The 19,534-nt window shown below is 38.6% G+C and overlaps 7 protein-coding genes across 8 annotated transcripts; 3 read left to right on the top strand and 4 right to left on the bottom strand.

Moving 5' to 3' along the window:
• LOC104745642 (beta-fructofuranosidase, insoluble isoenzyme CWINV1) lies at positions 402-3,388 on the top strand. Its single transcript, XM_010466944.1, has 7 exons — positions 402-640; positions 790-798; positions 1,047-1,918; positions 2,007-2,168; positions 2,246-2,493; positions 2,690-2,777; positions 3,033-3,388. Exons 1-7 carry the CDS (start codon positions 445-447, stop codon positions 3,210-3,212), a joined length of 1,755 nt encoding a protein of 584 aa, XP_010465246.1. The 5' UTR covers positions 402-444; the 3' UTR covers positions 3,213-3,388.
• LOC104745641 (beta-fructofuranosidase, insoluble isoenzyme CWINV5) lies at positions 5,641-7,823 on the top strand. The gene is made up of 5 exons (XM_010466943.1): positions 5,641-5,824; positions 5,957-5,965; positions 6,048-6,919; positions 7,003-7,509; positions 7,624-7,823. The coding sequence occupies exons 1-5, from the start codon at positions 5,665-5,667 to the stop codon at positions 7,795-7,797; spliced, it is 1,722 nt and encodes a 573-aa protein (XP_010465245.1). The 5' UTR covers positions 5,641-5,664; the 3' UTR covers positions 7,798-7,823.
• LOC104745640 (nucleosome assembly protein 1;4-like) lies at positions 7,831-9,740 on the bottom strand. Its single transcript, XM_010466942.2, has 9 exons — positions 9,631-9,740; positions 9,404-9,444; positions 9,224-9,301; positions 9,042-9,134; positions 8,854-8,958; positions 8,578-8,765; positions 8,296-8,497; positions 8,159-8,202; positions 7,831-8,063 (listed from the first exon to the last, which is right to left on the bottom strand). The coding sequence occupies exons 1-9, from the start codon at positions 9,716-9,718 to the stop codon at positions 7,928-7,930; spliced, it is 975 nt and encodes a 324-aa protein (XP_010465244.1). The 5' UTR covers positions 9,719-9,740; the 3' UTR covers positions 7,831-7,927.
• LOC104745639 (uncharacterized protein DDB_G0283697-like) lies at positions 9,826-11,350 on the bottom strand. Of its 2 annotated transcripts, XM_010466941.1 has the most exons (3): positions 10,870-11,350; positions 10,259-10,761; positions 9,826-9,939 (listed from the first exon to the last, which is right to left on the bottom strand). In XM_010466941.1, exons 1-2 carry the CDS (start codon positions 11,348-11,350, stop codon positions 10,268-10,270), a joined length of 975 nt encoding a protein of 324 aa, XP_010465243.1. In that variant the 3' UTR covers positions 9,826-9,939; positions 10,259-10,267. The 2 variants fall into 2 exon arrangements, with proteins under 2 accessions (XP_010465243.1, XP_010465242.1); XM_010466940.1 differs by lacking the exon at positions 9,826-9,939 and having other exon boundaries at positions 10,061-10,761.
• On the top strand, positions 12,054-15,345 carry LOC104745637 (transmembrane 9 superfamily member 7). Its single transcript, XM_010466937.2, has 7 exons — positions 12,054-12,286; positions 12,919-13,083; positions 13,170-13,279; positions 13,373-13,481; positions 13,564-13,676; positions 13,760-13,910; positions 13,995-15,345. The coding sequence occupies exons 1-7, from the start codon at positions 12,167-12,169 to the stop codon at positions 15,150-15,152; spliced, it is 1,926 nt and encodes a 641-aa protein (XP_010465239.1). The 5' UTR covers positions 12,054-12,166; the 3' UTR covers positions 15,153-15,345.
• Positions 15,248-17,266, bottom strand: LOC104745638 (putative pentatricopeptide repeat-containing protein At3g13770, mitochondrial). Its single transcript, XM_010466938.2, has one exon. It carries the CDS (start codon positions 17,245-17,247, stop codon positions 15,343-15,345), a length of 1,905 nt encoding a protein of 634 aa, XP_010465240.2. The 5' UTR covers positions 17,248-17,266; the 3' UTR covers positions 15,248-15,342.
• On the bottom strand, positions 17,367-19,260 carry LOC104745635. Its single transcript, XM_010466935.1, has one exon. It carries the CDS (start codon positions 19,201-19,203, stop codon positions 17,380-17,382), a length of 1,824 nt encoding a protein of 607 aa, XP_010465237.1. The 5' UTR covers positions 19,204-19,260; the 3' UTR covers positions 17,367-17,379.

The raw sequence follows: 19,534 nt of genomic DNA, 5'->3' as shown, positions 1-19,534 counted from the left end.
GATATGACCAAAATTGGATGAGAAAATTACTTGTAGAAGTGTACAACCTTTTAGCCTTGAAAAAGAGTTGTACAATACGATTTCGCATAGTAGTAACTTTTGTTCCTTCGATCTATTTCGTTATTTTATTTCCGTTATTGATTTTAAATTCTTTTTCTATGGCGTCTCTTTAGTGATCACCAATAGAAACAACAACAATATTATCGTATTTCAAATTGTTAGTAAACAATTAGGAAACAACTTGTTTTAGATGTCTGACTTATGGCAGTATAACATTTATTATTATTGACAATAAACCCAAAGAAACAACAACATTTTATTGACAATTATAATATTCAAATTTAGATATTGACAGGCTTGCCCCTCGTCCTTTGCCTATAAATTTGACATGATCTTCATTCCTTCAAACAAAAATCAAACCAGTAAGAAAAACAAAAACACACAATGACCAGAGAAGTTTGCTCCAACATTGGACTTTGGTTATTATTCACGTTACTTATTGGTAACTATGTCGTCGATCTTGAAGCCTCGCACCATGTCTACAAGAGACTTTCCCAAAGCACTAACACCGAATCTCCTTCCGTAAACCAGCCCTACCGGACCGGTTTCCATTTTCAACCCCCAAAAAATTGGATGAACGGTATGATCACTAACTAAAATGCCATATCAACTTCAATCTCAATGTCAAAATATTGTTTTCATCATTCTCTAACATTTGTCTTGTTTTTTTTTTTCTTCCGTTTTGGTTCGTACCTTTGACAATTTGGATTGATCTTTGGTCGTGAGCAGATCCTAATGGTAAGTTTTTTTTTCTCTTCTTCTCCTACATTTTTTTTTAACTTTTAGTCAACTCCTCATATCCAATAGACAGATCATTTCCCCTAGGAACTCGTATTTTTATTATTTTTTAAAACATTGATTACATCAATAGGTCAGCATACCAACTGTATATTAGATTTTTCTAATGCATTGGTCGACCTTATGTTACGCTGCACGTTCCTTTTATAATATCCATATGATTAATAAAATATTTTAAATCTACGCAGGGCCTATGATATACAAAGGAATATATCATCTTTTCTACCAATGGAACCCCAAGGGAGCCGTGTGGGGTAACATCGTGTGGGCTCATTCCACATCAACAGACTTAGTTAACTGGGAGCCACATCCTCCAGCTATCTTCCCATCTGCACCATTCGACATCAACGGATGCTGGTCCGGTTCAGTTACAATTCTCCCCAATGGCAAACCGGTTATCCTCTATACCGGAATTGATCCCAAGAACCAACAGGTCCAAAACATAGCCGAACCTAAGAATCTCTCCGATCCTTATCTCCGAGAATGGACAAAGTCTACGTTAAATCCTTTGATGGCTCCTGACGCCATTAACGGAATCAACGCCAGCTCGTTCCGTGACCCAACCACCGCGTGGCTAGGCCAAGACAAGAAATGGAGAGTGATCATCGGAAGCAAGATCCACCGTCGTGGGCTAGCGATCACTTACACGAGCAAAGACTTTCTAAAATGGGAAAAATCTCCCGAGCCGTTGCACTACGACGACGGAAGTGGTATGTGGGAATGTCCTGATTTTTTCCCGGTGACGAGGTTTGGTTCTAAAGGAGTGGAAACGTCTTCGTTTGGTGAACCTAATGAGATTTTAAAGCACGTGTTCAAAATAAGCTTGGACGATACGAAACATGACTACTACACAATCGGTACGTACGACCGTATGAAAGACAAATTCGTACCGGACAGTGGTTTTAAGATGGACGCTACCGCTCCTAGATACGATTACGGTAAGTATTACGCGTCGAAAACGTTTTATGACTCGGCCAAGAACCGGAGAATCTTGTGGGGTTGGACTAACGAGTCATCGTCGGTTGAGGATGATGTTGAGAAAGGCTGGTCCGGAATTCAGGTAATTATTTTTACATTAAACTGAACTTAATTTGAATATAATTTGTTAGAGATTGAATCAAATTAATTTTTGTTTCTTTCTTGATTAGACGATTCCGAGAAAAATATGGCTTGATCGATCAGGGAAACAATTAATTCAGTGGCCGGTTAGGGAAGTTGAAAGATTACGTACGAAAGAAGTCAAAAATTTACGCAACAAAGTACTAAAGTCTGGATCTAGGCTTGAAGTTTATGGTGTGACAGCTTCACAGGTTTGATTATAAATTTTTTTTTCAAAACATATATTGGTATGAGAAAATTAGGTTTTTATAGTCTTGTGATCGTACAGGCGGATGTGGAGGTTTTATTCAAAGTAAGAGACTTGGAGAAAGCGGATGTGATAGACCCAAGTTGGACCGATCCGCAGTTGATTTGTAGTCAGATGAATGTGTCGGCTAAGTCTAGTTTTGGTCCATTCGGTTTGATGGTTCTCGCATCTAAGAACTTGGAAGAGTACACATCTGTTTATTTTAGAATCTTCAAAGCCCGTCAAAACAGCAGTAAATTCGTCGTGCTCATGTGCAGTGACCAAAGCAGGTACGTTTCTTTGATTAAAGATCCCGATTAAGTACATTAATTTAGATAGTCTTTTGTCACAAAATATTTATATTATATTTCCAACAGGACTCACATATATTTTATCTAAGACTGGGTTTCTTTGAAAATATTAAACAAATATCCAAAACCTGACTTTTATATTTTTGGACTTGTTGGTGATGTGGAATTGGGACAGATCTTCACTGGAGGAAGATAATGACAAAACGACTTACGGAGCTTTTGTGGATATTAATCCTTACAAACCAATACCTCTCAGAGCCTTGGTAATTAAGTCTCCATTTTACACATATTTAGCTGTATATACAAATTTATACTTTATGTTTACATTATGAAAATATTCCTTTTTGGGATTATTCTTTGAAAAAACCATGAGAATAATTATGAGATCTTATTCATTACATAGTACTAATAACTGATCATAACATTATGATGTTGCAGTTGTTTTATACCAGAATCAAGGAGAATATTTTGATTGTAGATTTTCTTCTTACGTGTTTGCATGCTATATGTTGTTGTAGATTGATCATTCAGTAGTGGAGAGTTTCGGTGGAAACGGGAGAGCATGCATTACCTCAAGAGTGTATCCAAAATTGGCAATAGGGAAAAGTTCACATCTCTTTGCTTTTAATTATGGATCTCAAAATGTTGATGTCTTAAACCTAAACGCTTGGAGCATGAACTCTGCCCAAATCAGTTGATCACGTACGGCGGAGATAGATACACATGTTAAACGACATACGTATATGTACAGCTCCATTTATTGAACATTTATACGAGTTGATTTTGGAGAGATCTTATATGGTCCACTTTGTTTGGTTGTCAAAAAAGGCTATATATATGACATTTTATTTGACTTATTATAGTATCGTTTTCACTGTATGAAAAAACTACAATTCTGTTGTCGGTAGTCAATATCTTCCAAGTCCCGACGAGGCGAATGTGATAATAGTGGACTTTATATGAATATATACAAGTAAATTTGAATACGGTTTAAACCAAACAAAATAAATTAATTACAATGTACACATGTGAGGTAAGGTATATATGCATACGCTGAGTATAAGACCATTCTACAATATAGGTTTTTAAACGAACACTTGTAATTTTTTTTCTTTCTTTTATGCTCAACGGCTAAAATTTAATTGTTGACTTTGTTCCAAACATTAAGTAAGCTTAACGATTGAACTAATTTATACCACTAGACATCACTAGAGAGTAGAGATGCCAACCTAATTTATTACAATGGAGTCTACTTTTATTCATCTAAACGGCACCATTTTAAGGTAAGCAACAACTTCACGTCAATGGATCTGGTCAACTAATTAAAACTCAATTAGTTGAGCGATCGAACCATGGCTCTCGACCGTCCGATTTTCAACGGATACTAATTCAACTCTGTCATGTCCCGCCTAAGGCTAAACCAGTATGGAGTGGCATGTGGGACAGAGCATGAGCATGCATGGTAGTATCGCATTCTTTTTCCAACAGCTAAGGCTAATTAAATCGTTGTCGTTTATTAAACATCTGGCACTAGATATGGAATACGTGCGTAATATGTAGCCAGATGAAATAGTCGGCTAAATCCGGTTTGTTGTGTCCACTTTGGTGTAATGATTCTCGCCTCTAAAAACTTGGAAAGTACACATCTATATACTGTATCTCTTTCGAAATCTTCAAGTCAGTATTGTTGATTTGGACATATGCACTAATAAGCACTAAAAGCAGCGACAAAATCAGGTATATTTTATTATTATTTTGCATTTTCTCTTTCACGCACAGTCATTAACAAAAAAAACCTTCTCATCAAATTCAAATTAATCCAAATTCATGGTTCTGCTAATAATCTACACCAATTAGAATTGGATAGAGTTGCTGAAGAATTTTGTTGGGTATATATATACTTAAGTTTTATTGTCTAATGGATATCATAACTTAATAGTAATTGTTGTTCAAAAAAAAGAGAAAAAAACTTATTAGTAATCAAATAATCGAAAACTTTCTAGTATTTTCTCTATCTTTTCCTTCTCCTTTCAAAAATTACTATTTGAATAAGTTGGCCAGACCATTTGTGATGAAAGCTATTAACGATGCTAAGTTTCATGAAGTTTACAAAATTACAGTGCACACTCCCGTGTGTCTCTGCACAGCACATACACGTGCATATGGATTATGGGTAGCACAAGCACGTTAACATACAAAAGTGTGATATTTTCTAACTAGAATAGAACCGTTAATATGGGGAAATCCCATCAAAATGATTAGGAAAATCCGAGAATGTGATATTAATCATAGGAGAGAGTCGAGAGACTTAGTGGAGTGATCTCACTTTAAGGATATTTTGATTTTGTCTTTCTAATTGAGTACTGAGAGAGGGTTCAGGAAGAATCACGTGTCATTTTACTAGTAGGTATGATCCTATTCAATTTCAACTTGACTTCTTAATCTACATTTTTTCCTGTTATAGATGGAGCATTCAATAGCGGATAACTATAGATGGTGGGGGAGGCAAAGCATGCATAAACACCAAAACTGTATTTCCAAACCTGACAATAGAAGAAACTGTACATCTTCGTTGCTTTTGAACAGAGGAAAACAATAGTGTTGTTTATTTTACACCGCATGCATCAATTATGAGTCACTGACATTCATAAAAAGTCATATTACTGAGTGGGAAATAATTGCAATAAAGAGACGAACAAAAGGGCTATAAGATTTGGAACATTCCTGAATCCTGACTGTCGGGAATACGTACGTTATCTAGCGTATTTATTTCTTTGCAATTTTGTATCTTCATATATCTGATACCAACCAAAATGGTTGAAACAATCGTTGAAATGTACGAGTTTATTAGTTTTACGTATTGAGTTTTATAATCATCCCAACTTCATGCCATTTAATTTATGAGACTTATATTTCATACATTAACAAAATTTATGTATTTCTATAATTAAAAAAATCAATATCTGATCTCAACTAACATAAAAAGGGCATTTAGATCGACATCATAGAATCTAATTATTACAATGTAATGGACCACCACCTCAAGCACGCACCAAGGATCCCCACACTGCCTATAAATTTGGCATTTTCTCATACGTAAAACTCAAACATTAAAAACTTCAGAATATTAAATAAACCGTTTACACTAATATGGTTTGGTGTAACAGAGCCATTTTCTTGTTAATCTCGTTGTTTCTTGCTGACAATGCTCTTGTTGTTCTTGATGCTTTGCACAACGTCCCCAGTAATATCAAGAACCAACCTTACCGAACCGGTTATCACTTCCAGGCCCCAAAAAATTGGATGAACGGTATTATTAAGCATCGGACACATTAGATTCAGTTTCACTTAGTTATCTTTATTTTCATTTCTCTAAGTATAATCTTGTCACTAATCTTTTTCCTTTTTGGTATATGTCGGGAACTTGTTTCAATGCTACAAGATCCTAACGGTTAGTCATTGTTCTCTACCTCAATACCATTTTAAACATTCAGTATGTACAAGCATGGTTATGTATGTTTTTTATTGGACAGGGCCTATGGTATACAAAGGAATCTACCATCTATTTTACCAATGGAACCCAAACGGCGCCCTCATGGAAGTTAACGACACTGTATGGGGTCACGCGACATCAACGGATCTCATCAACTGGATCACACATTCTCCAGCCATCAAACCATCTCGACCGTCAGATATTAACGGATGCTGGTCCGGTTCCGTCACTATTCTCCCTAACGGCAAACCCGTACTTCTATACACAGGCAACGACCGTTACAACCGTCAAGTCCAAAACCTAGCTGTACCCAAAAACCTAACCGATCCATATCTCCGGCACTGGACAAAATCTCCGGAAAATCCCCTCGTGACACCTGGCGACGCCAACCACATCAACTCCACCGCGTTTCGCGACCCAACCACCGCGTGGCTAGGCCGTGATGGCAGATGGCGTATAACCACGGGAAGCCAAGACGGTCGCCGAGGGTTAGCGATTCTACACACGAGCCGAGATTTCGTGAGGTGGAAGCAATCTCCGAAGCCTCTACATTACCACGACGGCACCGGGATGTGGGAGTGCCCTGATTTTTTCCCGGTGGCGAGAACTGATTCACGCGGCGTAGATACGACGGCGTTTAACGGGAAGATGGTAAAACACGTGCTTAAAGTGAGCTTAACAGATACGTTTCATGATTACTACACGATTGGAACGTACGATCAAGTGAGAGATGTCTACGTACCGGACAATGGTTTTGTTCAGGATGAAACGGCTCCGAGATACGACTACGGCAAGTTTTACGCGTCGAAGACGTTTTACGACTCGGTTTATCAACGGAGGATTTTGTGGGGTTGGGTTAACGAGTCGTCGACGGATAAGGACATTGTCAATATGGGTTGGGCCGGTTTACAGGTAATCAAACCGGTTATGATTTTAATATTTTGATTAAATTATGTATATTTAGACGTGATTAACCGGTTTTGGTGTTGGATTAGGCTATTCCTAGGAAAGTATGGCTTGATGAATCAGGAAAGAGTTTGGTGCAATGGCCGGTTAAGGAAATAGAGAGGTTACGTACAACGCAAGTCAAGTGGGGCAACAAAGTTTTGAAAGGAGGAGGATCGGTCATGGAGGTTCACGGTGTCACAGCTTCACAAGCAGATGTGGAGGTTTCCTTTAAAGTGAGTGGTTTAGACTTAGAGAAAGCAGATGTGATTGAACCAGGCTGGACCGACCCGCAGTTGATTTGCAGCCAGAAGAATGCGTCGTTGGTTAAGTCCGGTTTAGGTCCATTTGGTTTGATGGTACTGGCTTCCAAGAACTTGGAAGAGTACACATCAGTGTATCTTAGAATCTTCAAAGCTCGTGAGAATAGTAAGGAGCATGTGGTGGTCATGTGCAGTGACCAAAGCAAATCGAGTTTAGAGAAGGGGAATGATAAAACAACGTATGGTGCTTTTGTAGATGTCTCTCCTTATCAAACAATCTCTCTCAGGACTTTGGTAAGTCCACTTATCATACTCACAAGAACTTGAACTAAAAGTGAAAGACTAATTAAGTGATTTGGGGTTCTTTTGTTAATAACACTGAGTTCTTTTTTGGTTATTGTGTTGTAGATTGATAATTCAATAGTGGAGAGCTTTGGTGGGGAAGGGAAAGCATGCATTACCTCAAGAGTTTATCCAAAATTGGCAATAGGAGAAAGAACACATCTCTTTGCTTTTAACAAGGGATCTCAGAGTGTTGATGTTTTAAGCCTAAGTGCTTGGAGCATGAAGTCTACTCTCTAAAACCAGTTGTTGAGATATATGTATTAAGAGAGATTCTTGAATTACTCTTGGTGTATCTGTAATAAATAAATTAGAGAATACGAAGCTCCTCTTTCAATTTGCAAACTTTGTTGGAACAAATCTTCTCTCGTTAGTCACTCTTCTCATCATCATCATCATCATCATCATGATCATCATTATCATCATCAGAATCGTCTTCATCAACAAGAGCCTCTCCAGTAAACCATGAAACTGCATGAGGGATCAGTTTATCTCGGATTGTCACACTGCAAGACCAAAAATACCCAGTAGTTAAGATTAAGAATTAAGTTCTTGAATATATATCTCAATGTCAGAGAGAATGTGAACTGTAAAAGCTTACGCAATGTCATAGTCTTGGTCCATCAGGTTTTGGAGTTCTTCTGTCTGCAATATTTTCGATGTGTAAAATTTAAATTAGCTGAAGAAGAAGAAACCATTGGTTCAGTATCAAAATCAGAAGAGAGAATGTGGTCTTACCATAATAGTATCAACATCATCGTAATCGTCAACTTCATCAATCTCAGGAATCTCAGGTGGCTTGAAGAAATTAAAGAAACTCTCACAGGTTTCAGTTTTGGTCATGGGGATGTTGTTGATCTTCTTTGACCCTTTCTTTGTTTTCTTCTTCACAACAACCTTATGAGTCAAACATTTACCTGGACACCATTCTATATCCGTTCTACACATCACAAATAAGAGACAGAGTTATAGCTGATCAGGTAAAACTAAAACCAAGTAAAATGAGGATGATTAGTTTACCCAATGACTTTCTCAAGAACAGGACCATCTTCATCGGTCACATGGTAAGTTTTAGACAGAACCGAGTTCTTGAAGTAAGGATTAGGGTCAAAGTGAAACGCCAGCTTGAAATTTCTTGACTTGTCTTCAACTCTGCAAGATCTAATGTCTTTAAGATATTTCAATGCTGCCTCATCTCTTTCGGTTATCTACATAAACCAAAGCAAGACTGTTTTTACAATCTATTTATTGACAATGAGCACAGAGCTTCCAGAAAAAAGCAATAGAATCATGGACCTCATTTGCGAGCATTTCGTTGGTTTTCATTGCAATCAACCAAAAATTAGGAACTCCTTCTTTATCTGCTTCACCTTCAACCACACCATTCACAATTTCATACCTCTGCAAATTCTCAGTAGATGTCAGGAAAATAAACCAAGTGTATAATCCTAACCCCATATAACATTAAGCCAATTGTTTGTTACCTTAGCAAAAAGCGGCTTGTAGAGATTATCGTATGTTGCCTCCAATGCAGCTTTTTCCGCAAGAAACTTCTCTTCGAGTTCATCGTGTTGAACCTGAAAATTTACACAAGTACACAACATTTACATAACCAAACAATTCTACAAGATTATAGTTTTTGTTGAGATTGTCGATTTGATAATACCTGAATGTCCTTGAGGAACAGAACACGTTTGGTAACTTTCGGAGAGAGTGTTTTCAGATCAAAGGTTCGCTTTAGGTTCTGTAAGTTGATTAACACCCAAAAAAAAGATCATAAAAACAGAGGAAACACAAAGAAACTACTGTAAGAGATTGATGTATTAACCGATTTGAAGTAACTTGCCTTAAGATCATCAAGAAAAGCAAAACCCTCTGGAGAAAGATCTGAAAAGCATAATGGTTAGTTAGCTTCAAATTAACCTTGTTGATTACCAAAAGCGAGAAAGTAAAACAGGGGATTTACTTGACGCAGAAGTTAAATCAGAGAAGGTTGATTTTTTGGTAGAGGATTATCCAAAGATTCAATGTTCTCCAGAGAAATAGACAACAAGAGTTAGTTTCTGAAATTACCTAAGGCGGGAACGGTAGAGAGATCATCAGAGGAATCGCCACCTTTTTTATCGGTTTTGATGGATGTGATGTTTTCCTCGCTGTTCATGTTTTTTGATTCTGTATATGGAAAAGGCTTCGTTGTATCTTGAGAAAAATGGGAAGAAGAAAGCCAGAGAACGAGGAGGACGATGGAGAAAGGAAGGAGGAGAAGACTTCGCGGCTTTTTTTTTCTTTCTTTTTTAATTTGTAAAACTCATTCACACGTACGATGAGAAGAACTCACACGTACAAGATGAAGAACGTGGATCCTGAGTGGGGTACCATGAACTGCCAAATAACAGCAAAAGGAAACGGCATCGTTTATAGCAATCAAAACTGGGGTTGCAGAAGCAGCAAGCAATGTTGTAGAGAACTAAAGTAAGCATACAACTGAACAATATACATCATATGATCCAAAATTTCAGCTCTTCTAACATACGACTGAACAAACAAGAAAACAAGAAGATTAGCTTTGCTTACATTTCAGGTTTAGTAAGTCTTTAGGAGATTTCAAAAACCTCAGTTCTCACATACACACACAGACACATCATAGGATTGAACAAAATATTGTGTAGTTCTAGAAAAAAAGAAGATTAGCTTTGCTTACATATTAGGTTTAGTCAAGTTCTTCGTCTTCATCTTCATCAAGATCTTCTTCTTCTTCTTCTACATTTGATTCATCCTCTTCTTCTAACTTATCTTCTTTATCACTAACAATGAAGCCTCCCAATGTTTCATCATCATCATCTTCAGATTCCACTCTTCCACGCTGTTTCGTTTGAGTACTACTACTACAACTTGCGTTTGTATCTTTCTTCATCATCTTCTTGGATCTAGTCGAGTAAGCAGGAGTCAAAACTCTTTTCGACTTCACAATCAACTCTTTATCTTCATCACTTTCAACACTCCAATCATCATCATCATCATCCTCATTACCTTTCTTCCTACTTCTCTTTTTGCTTAACCCTTTCCTTCCCTTCTTATCTCCCTCATCATCATCGCAATTTCCATTCGTGGAATCTTCTAAAAACCATTCCCATTGCTTTACATCACGAATCCTACTCTTTGGGTACTGATCAAACTCTTTCCCAATCACAAGAAATCCAAACTCTGCAACACCACACACACACACAACACATTGAGACTCATTAACTAAGCGCCAATGTTCCCAAAACTTCGTATTACTTCTATAAGACATCAAAGTGCAAAATTGATTACCTTTAACAGGGTCAGTATCTGAGATATCTATAACACCCAATTCGCTTTCACTGTCCAATGCTCTCTCTTCCATAACTTCATTGCGTCTCTTCTTCAAAGTGAACCAAATTGGGTTATGACCCGATACACAAAACCGATCGCCGGCGGCGATCTCTCCCGTCTCAGATTTCCGGAAAGTTTGTATCTTTTTGCCCGGTTCACCCGTCTTTAACCAGACCGGATTCCTCCCGAGAACCTCGAAGTAAACCCTACCGGATTCGGACCGTTCGGTTCCGGCGGCGGTGGGTTTTAACTCGAAGGAAACGTGACGGCGTGACACTGATAGATCGTCGGTTTTGAATCCCGCTCCTCTTCCGAACACAGACTTTACTCCGGCCTTCAGTAAGAGCTTCGTGCCGTCTTCACCTTCAATTTCCATGGTGGTTTCAGGTTTGGTTTCTTTGACTTTCTCAGACACTTTTTTTTTTTCTTCTCCTTTCATTTGCCGGCGGCTTCAATACGCATCGTTTTATTATTACTTATTAAAAATATATTATAAAACGCACCGTTTCGTTTTTACTTAACAATCAACATAATTTTTTTTTTCCATCACCTAACAATCAACATAATTTTCTCTTTACAAATGCATTTTTTACATGATGTCAAAAAAAAGAAAAAGATCAACTAACGTTTAAGAAAATTTCCTGTTTATTAATGTCATTATCATAATCATCAACAAACTTTACTTAATGAATGATTTATATTTTATAGAAAAATTTAAAGCTTAAGTTATTTCTTGAGAGTAAAGCCATATTGTACTTACCCAAACTTAAGCATCCCACAACCAATATATCTCTCTTTGCTTAGACATGAAGCTTCTTAATTCTGGTTCTTTAAAGCCATTAAAAAACACTTCTGTATTTCACATTTAATTTTGAGTTTAATGTAGTACAAAATCTAAATTCTTGTCTAGAAATGAGTGATCTGCATAAGAAATATTGCAATCTTAAATTCCCAATAATATTATTCTCTATGTTCCCAACATAAACAAATGTTCAAAAAAATATTAACAAATGTCATACAAACAAGTAAAGAAATTATTTCAAAAGATTTAAAAAACATTTATTATTAATTATCTTATTTTTACACTTTTTTATTTGTAAGCTATCACAAACATTGAAACGATGGCGTATGTCGTGAACACCTTTCGTCATCTTTTGTAAAATAAAAACGCTTTCTTTATAATTTGCTCCGGCTACTTTCATCTGAAGAAGAGAACCTCTGGCTCTGAGGAGAGATTAAACCGAAGAAAACAAAGATGAAGAAGACGAAAGGAAGTAGCTTTCGATTCTACGCCACTCTCTTTCTCTATTTCCTCTCTCTTTCTTTATCTCGTGCTTTCTATCTCCCCGGAGTCGCTCCTCGCGATTTCCAGAAGGTAAGCTCTTTTTGTTTTTTTTCTTTCTTTCCTTTCCCGATCTCGGGTTTCCGATGAGAAGCTCGATCTAGGGTTTATGGGTCTGAGTTATTTTCTCTTGTGGCGTGTGGTTTCATTTACATCTCGTTGAAATTTTTGTCACCGTTTGTGTTGATAGCTAGCTACTATTTGAGTGGGTTGATGAATTTCTTGAGAACACAGAAACTAAAGTTTGAAGTTTTTTAATTTTTGTTCTGTGATATAATGGAAACGAAAGTGGAAACGAAAGTGGCACCGTCATGTGTGTAGAGAGAGGGTCGTTTGAGTATTTTGAAGTGTCAATATGAGATGTAGAGATCTACGTGTTTCTAATTGAAGATCCTTCATCTTTGTTTCTGATGGTTTGAATCTCCTTGTCTTTCGTCTAGTGGAATCTATCTATGAGATTTACAGATTCTTGAACCATTTAAGTCATGATGAAAATTCAAGATATTGACTTACTTTGATGTGATAATGCATAAATGGGGTATAGTCAGCAAATCCATAGATCTGCACTTGAAACTTGTGTTTTCATCTTCTTTTTTTTGCTTTACTAGTAACTTGGCTTTGGCTATTCAGCTCTTGATTTGTTGTTTTTGTTTGGTCGGGAACAGGGTGATCCTCTTTATGTTAAAGTGAACAAATTGTCATCCACCAAGACTCAACTTCCTTATGACTACTACTATTTGAATTACTGTAAGCCTCCTAAGATCTTGAACAATGCTGAGAATTTGGGGGAGGTTCTCAGAGGAGACCGTATTGAGAATTCCGTTTATACTGTAAGCAATACCCAATTCTTTTGCCTATAGATGTTGTTAGACCTTAACCTCTTCACTATAATAATTTACTAAAACAAAATTTTCAGTTTCAAATGCTGGAGGATCAGCCCTGCAAAGTAGGTTGCCGTGTTAAACTTGATGCTGAGTCCACAAAAAATTTCAAGGAAAAGATTAATGATGAATACCGGGCCAATATGTAAGTAGTAAATATAACTTCTTGTTCTTCGCATCTCTGTCTCATAGATTTTGTTTAATTATCTTACAAACCTCCACTTGAATTGTTGTACAGGATTCTTGATAATCTTCCAGTAGCTGTACTTAGACAAAGGAGAGATGGAAGCCAGTCAACGACTTATGAACACGGTTTTCGTGTTGGCTTCAAAGGGAGTTATGAAGGGGTATGTCTCTGAAATCTTGTGCTTCACTCTTGCATTCTTTTTACCTTTTCCCACACCGACCAATATTTGCTTGGCTTTGCAGAGCAAAGAGGAGAAATACTTTATACATAATCACTTGAGCTTCCGGGTTATGTACCACAGAGATCAAGAGTCTGATTCTGCTCGAATTGTTGGATTTGAGGTTACTCCGAACAGGTAGTTGCCTACTAGTTATCTTCACTACTTGGGTACCCTTCCCTATCCTGATTTGTATTAGCTAACTTCTTCTCTTTTGATAGTATCTTGCATGAATACAAGGAGTGGGATGAAAAAAATCCTCAGTTAACAACATGCAATAAGGACACAAAGAATCTAATCCAAAGTAACACTGTCCCTCAAGAAGTTGAGCTAGGAAAAGAAATAGTGTTTACATATGATGTCTCATTTAAGGTAAAGGTTTAGGCTTTTTTCCTTAGACTTCTGTTGCTTTGCATTTTGACCTTGCTAAACATTTTCCGGACTTTTAATATCCAGGAGAGTGAAATCAAATGGGCTTCTCGATGGGACACGTATCTTCTTATGAACGATGATCAAATCCACTGGTTTTCCATCATAAATTCACTTATGATCGTCCTTTTCCTCTCTGGAATGGTAGCCATGATCATGATGAGAACTCTGTACAAGGATATCTCAAACTATAATCAGCTCGAGACCCAAGATGAGGCTCAGGAAGAGACTGGATGGAAGCTTGTACACGGAGATGTCTTCAGGCCACCAGTGAACTCTGGATTATTGTGTGTTTATGTTGGTACCGGTGTTCAGATCTTCGGAATGTCGCTTGTTACAATGATGTTTGCGTTGCTTGGTTTCCTATCTCCATCCAACAGAGGAGGGCTTATGACTGCCATGGTTCTCTTGTGGGTTTTCATGGGCATATTCGCTGGTTACTCCTCGTCTCGCCTTCACAAAATGTTCAAAGGAAACAAGTGGAAGAGAATGACCTTGAAGACTGCATTCATGTTTCCCGGTATCCTTTCTGTTATCTTCTTTGTTCTGAATGCCCTCATTTGGGGAGAGCAGTCATCTGGAGCCATACCATTTGGTACAATGTTTGCTCTCTTCTGCCTCTGGTTTGGCATCTCAGTCCCACTAGTCTTCGTCGGTAGCTATCTGGGTTACAAAAAGCCAGCAATTGAATACCCAGTCAAAACAAACAAGATCCCGAGGCAAGTACCAGAGCAGCCATGGTACATGAAACCAGTGTTCTCCATACTAATTGGAGGCATCCTCCCGTTTGGAGCAGTCTTCATCGAGCTTTTCTTTATCCTGACATCAATATGGCTGAACCAGTTCTACTACATCTTCGGGTTCCTCTTCATAGTGTTCTTGATCTTGATCGTCACTTGTGCAGAGATCACAGTGGTGCTCTGCTACTTCCAGCTTTGTAGCGAGGATTACAACTGGTGGTGGAGAGCTTACTTAACTGCAGGCTCATCCGCTTTCTACCTCTTCCTCTACTCAATCTTCTACTTCTTCACGAAGCTGGAGATCACCAAGCTAGTCTCGGGAATACTCTACTTCGGGTACATGATCATCATCTCTTATGCATTCTTCGCCCTAACTGGCACAATCGGTTTCTATGCTTGCTTCTGGTTCGTGAGAAAGATCTACTCTTCAGTGAAGATTGACTAGAACCCAACTGTTAAAAGATGCCAACTTTTGAGTCTTTCAGGTTTTGTATGTTTGGGTTTTGTAAGGTTCCTATCCTAGCTGTAACAAAGTAAAAGAATATCAAATCAACTTTAATTTGTACGGTTAATCTTCAACACCTGCAGTTCCACAGATGTTGGCTTAGTCAATATTACATGCCTTTATGCGATGTTCACCAGTAATCTCCACATGAACATATTCCTCGGACAATTTGATGGAACCGGTTTTTATCCCTTAAGGTCACTTCTCGTTCAAAAACCTTTGAGAAGATCTTAGCAAAGTTGTGACAATCAACGCATATACGAAGATTCTTGAAAACTCGAATCGGATTCCCTTCACCAGTAGCAATCAACCCAAAAGTCAAGGCTAGTTTCTCACTGTGACCAAGTAACATCTTCTCCTTCTGCTCTTCATCCACATCATATAGCACACAGCTAAGATCAGGAACATAACCAGCTTGCTTCATTTTTATCGATATTTCTTTCATTTTATCTAATACTTCTTCTCTTCTTGGATGAGTACGATCATTTGCGTGGAAGTAATGCAAGGTTTGCTCTAGTTGAATCCAGCTTCTTCCTGGCTCTTTCGTAACAGCTTTCTGCGTCATCAAAGCTCTTAAATTGTTTACATCTTCCCATCTACCTGCAGAAGCATACAGGTTCGAGAGAATGACATAGTTACCCGCATTCTCTGGTTCAATCTCAATGAGCTTTCGACCTACAGATTCACCAATATCTACAGATAAGTGAACCCTACAAGCTCCTAAAAGAGAACCCAAAACACCAGCAGTTGGTTCAGATGGCATTCTTTTAATGAACTCAAATGCCTCATCAATCCTACCAGAACGGCCAAGCATATCAACAATGCAACCATAATGCTCAGTGTCAGGCTTAATCCCATAATCTCCTGCTATCATGCCTTCAAATATGCTAAGCCCTGTCTCTTCCATTTTCCCATGGCTGCAACCAGACAAAACAGCCAAAAGGGTAACTGCATCAGGCTTTACTCTCTTTTCATCTCTCATCAATCTGAAAAGCTCAAGAACTTCTCTTCCTAAACCATGTTTACTATATCCAACAAGCATTGCGTTCCATGAAATCGCTGTCCTCTCAGGCATGTTATCAAAAAGCCTTCGAGCATAAGTGAGATTCCCACATTTTGAGTACATATCAATAAGAGAATTCTCAAGGACCGTATAGAAAGGAAGCTCACGCCTCAAGACATGACAATGAGCTTGCTTGCCATGATCTATCAAAGCAAGTCCAGATAATGCTGTTAGTAAACTCGCGTAGGTAACATAATTCGGACTCATCCCTTCACTCAGCAGTCTCTGGAACGTCTCTAACGCCTCTTCATCAAGACCTAATTGTGCATATCCAGCAATAATAGCAGTACATGAGACAACATCTCTCTCAGGCAAGCACTCGAAAATCTCACGAGCTTCTACGATTTGACCAGCTTTGGCATACATGTCAAGGAGAGAGCTTCCAACAAAAATGTGAGAATCGTAACTCCACTTAACTATGAGTCCATGGATTTGCTTACCAAGAGCTAATCTAGAACCACGTGTACAAGACGTGAGCACAGTGGCGAAAGTGAACTCATTTGGTTTCCCATCTGATCTCATCATCTCTGCGAAAACAGAGAGAGACTCAGAAGAATGCCCAGTTTGAGAATAACGCGATATCATAGCAGTCCAGGAAACAACGTTCTTCTCAGGCATTTCGTCGAGCACTTTCCGGGCATCCTCCAAACAATCACATTTACCGTAGAATATGAGAAGACGAGTTCGGAGGTACGTAGCGGGGAAATATCGGGTTTTGATCATGTGGGCATGGACTCTCTGACCTTCTCTAAGAGCCCTTTTGTCCAAACACGCATTCAACAACGCATCGTAATCATGAAACCCCATCTCAGGTCCCAAAATCGCCATTTCCAGTAAAGCTTCTCGAAGACGACCGTTAGTGCATAGTTGAGAGATTGGAAGAAAGGTTTGGAGAGCAGAGTTGGGAGACGACGAGAAGGGTCGATGAAATAGTTTCATAACGTTAATCATTTGGCGAACTGGGTTTTGCATTATAATGCGAAAGGAGGAATCAAATTATAATGCACAAGTGTTGTTGTAAGAGAAACTCAAATCATTAAATGGACAATTGCGATTACAAGAAGACGTAACTGTGTTACAATATACTAGTCCCCATTCTGAAAATTAATTCAGCAGTAAAAAGTCTGCTCTCCCCATTATTGAGTGTTGACATTCGAAAGAGCAAAAAACAAGTGTACGTGTCCACTCTTCCATGTGACCTCCGAAGTAGGTGGAGCTAGTGCAACGGCGCTTACATTCATAACAGAACGGTCGAGTGTTACTATTGTTGCGGAAGACTTTCACTATTCCATATCCCCTTTCATATACGGAACCAGGTTTCATAAAGAAAGAGGATCCAAATAAGCATTCAAGGTGGATAGTGATGCAGCATTTGTTACAAGTGTAGAACCATTCTCTTGGATCTAATTGTGTCTCACACACCTCGCACCAATAAATGTCGTCCGTGCTTTCTCCACAGGAGAGGGTGAGAGGATGCTTGTCGAATTTGTAGTTTATTTCAACTGGAATGGTACCACATGGGTAACACAAAACAAATTCGCATACCGTACATTGTAGGTGAGGCCCAAAACATCTTTTCTTGCAACATTTACATAGGATCTCATCCTTGATGTTGTAGGATGTGGAGATGAAAACTGAATGCTCATGACTTTTATGGATGAAACATTCTGGAACGGAAATGCATCGAACATCTAGCATAAAATTTTCACAACCCGTTTTCGAGCATACGTACGTGTAACCAGTGGATTCACGGAGACAAGCTATACAAAGCTTGAATCTCCAGGGAGTTGGATCTAGGACAAGAGTGTGATTGTGCAATGCATGATCCAGTTTTCGAGAAAGACCAGCACATACCTCGTGGAGAGAGTAATTGCATTTCCTGCAATGATAGAACTGATCATGAGAGAGTATAGGATATATGCACGCCCGACATTGCTTTTTTGTGTTTAGAACACCATGATCCTTCTTGAGCTTCAAACGATGTCTGTGACCAAAATGCTCGATGAAACCATCACCTAGATCCTTGAAAGGTGCAATATCTTCTTCAGTTTTGTCCGACTCTTCTGATTCCCACTCGAGTTCCGTCCCGTCCCAAACATTCCTATGTGTTGCACACTTAGAATGGACTACATAAGAACAATCTTCGTGATGGCAAGAATATTGGCCATACTTGACACTAACCTCTTTGTAGCAAACCCGGCATGAGGATGTCACAGGTGAACGGTAAGGAGTGTGATAGAGACGGTGTGGGTGACGCGTGATTTTTATGACTCGGGGTAAGTGCATACAATTCTGATGGACCATGTAGTTGCATTGGAAACAAGCATAACTTGGTTTCGATGCATCGACCAACCCACAAGCATCACATGGAACTGACAATGGCCGAGTTAATAAGAGGAGTGAGTGGTGATGGCTTTTTGGGTTTGCAATAGTAAGAGGTGGGAGAGTTGCCGCACAAGAGAGATCCAAGCAAAAGCTACAAATCAAACAACGATAGAACCAGTCGTCACCTTCGAAATCTTTTCCACACCAACAACATTTGTCGAATATGATGTCGGATTTGGGAGGAATAATATCGACAAAATCAGACTTCCCTTGAACCAATGGGTTGCCATATATGTCACAAGAGGCGTCGGGGATGATGTTGGATATGATCCCCGTTTCTGAGTCTCGATAGAAGAGAGTGAGAAGGTGTTGGAGGTGATAAGGATGTGTTATCCTTCTCGGACGCTTATGACAACCATTGTGGAACCCCACACCGCAGGTGGTGCAGTAATATTGGATATAATCTTCTCTCCACTCAGTTCTTTTCCCGCCGCAAGTAAAGCAGCCGGACCGAATTATTGGGTTGACTTTAACGGACAGTTTATGAGGAGGGTGAGCTGGATGAGACAGAAGGCATCTAGGTCTTTCTCTATCATCTTCCATGTCTTTACTGGTTTGGTTGTGATCTATCTGCAAGTCTAAATATTCAAGCTCTTCTTGTTTTATGCTTTCTTTATGATCCTATCTCGTGAAGTGGAATAACTGTTAGAAAAAGAAATGTTAACGAGCAGTTCCATAAACAAATGACCAATTGTTTCTTTTTGGTCGGCGACCGTATTATATTAATTTAAAGAATTGCCCAAAATCAAAATATGTCCCGTTCATCTATGTACTAAAAGACTAAAATAAACAAATCGCTAACCGCTGAAACTTAAAATAGCCGGTAGGATATGTTAAAAAACAAGAATCCCACAAGCCACAATGGACAAAACGT

This window comes from Camelina sativa, chromosome 15, assembly GCF_000633955.1.
Source record: "Camelina sativa cultivar DH55 chromosome 15, Cs, whole genome shotgun sequence".
Lineage (NCBI taxonomy): Eukaryota > Viridiplantae > Streptophyta > Magnoliopsida > Brassicales > Brassicaceae > Camelina > Camelina sativa.
This window is presented reverse-complemented; position numbering and strand designations above follow the sequence as displayed.